At 42.1% G+C, this 1,320-nt stretch overlaps 1 protein-coding gene across 1 annotated transcript; it reads left to right on the forward strand.

Moving 5' to 3' along the window:
* The first annotated feature begins 345 nt into the window (after nt 1-345).
* Nucleotides 346-933, forward strand: LOC118857893 (transmembrane protein 217-like). Its single transcript, XM_036768368.1, has one exon. It carries the CDS (start codon nt 346-348, stop codon nt 931-933), a length of 588 nt encoding a protein of 195 aa, XP_036624263.1.
* Nucleotides 934-1,320: the final 387 nt, after the last annotated feature.

The raw sequence follows: 1,320 nt of genomic DNA on the forward strand, positions 1-1,320 counted from the left end.
GTAGTGTGCTAGGTTTTGGGAGTGCAAAGGCATTTGCTTACATTGCTCAAGAAGTTTACATTCTACTGGAGAATAAACAGAAAGCTGGAAAGAGGGAATCAAGGAGAAGGAAAGAAGAGGGATGCAAGAGAAAGTTCTGAATTCTGTTCTCAACCATCCCCAACTGCCAGCATCAGGCTGGACAGCAACAAGGACAGGTTTAGAGATAACTGGGACAGAAAGATTTGACATGGTGTTGTAGCAAAGGAAAGAGGACAATTGACAGCCTGCCTCAAGTTTGGGTTTGGGAAGTGAGACATTCCTGGCACAAGGCTCTGTCTAACATCTTTTGTAGAAGGCTTTAGTATGGAAAAGCAGAACTGGTTTGGACTAAATGCCCAGCTAGGCACTTTTCTCTCTGGTGTCTTCACCATCTTTGTCACCGCCATGTATGTTGTGTTTGAAGAGAAGTACATGAGAAATCCCAACTGTTCCACTGAAAATAAGCTAGGGGAGACTGTGAATGACTATATCATCTGTTGGAGCTATAGTATCACCTTTTGCTTGTCCATAGTCACCATTCTCATCAGCTGTTTACTCTTGTATTCGGTATATGCCAAAGTCTACCAAGGGATGGTGATCTATGTCATTTGGATTATCTTCTATGAAGCTGTCAACACTCTGCTGCAGTCCCTGACCAACAGTACTCGCTATGTGATCCCTAGAGAAGTGAGGTTTTTGCGCTGGTTTGGCCTCATCTCCTGTATTTTCATGCATGGGTTCTGGATGTTTTTTGTGATCAAGTATGCTCACATAGTATACAGAAATCAGATGCAGAGTAAGGTCATTTCCTACAGCCGTCGTCTCTCTACCAATGTGGAATCAAAGCGAGAGAGGCCACCCTACCCAAATATGCCAAAGCTCAGTTACCCATCTCGGATTCGTATAAAATAAACCAATCTTTTCCCCAAGAGACAAGATTCCTGGATCCAAGGCTCTTAACTCTAATTCTTACTCTCTTTCAATTTTCTTGAATTTGAATTTGAATCTTGGATCTTCCAGAATCTTCAGTTTCTCTAATGGTTCTGCCACAACTGGAGTCATTCAATTTGGGCAGAGTTGTGGGGTTTTTTTGGGGGGGGTGGGGTGGCAGTTGTGTGTGGAGGAGTTTCATTGGGTGGGTAGAGGAAGGAAATAGTAAATAGGTTCATATTTGGAATGTCACAGTTGGGTTAATAACTGTTCCCTATTGGCACCTGTTTAGAGAAGGTGATAAGAAAAAAAAGTGAAATAAGAACAAATTACAAGGTAACTGCCTCTATATTTTCATATGTCCACATT

This window comes from Trichosurus vulpecula, chromosome 7 (genome assembly GCF_011100635.1).
Source record: "Trichosurus vulpecula isolate mTriVul1 chromosome 7, mTriVul1.pri, whole genome shotgun sequence".
In the NCBI taxonomy this organism is placed as follows: Eukaryota; Metazoa; Chordata; class Mammalia; order Diprotodontia; family Phalangeridae; genus Trichosurus; species Trichosurus vulpecula.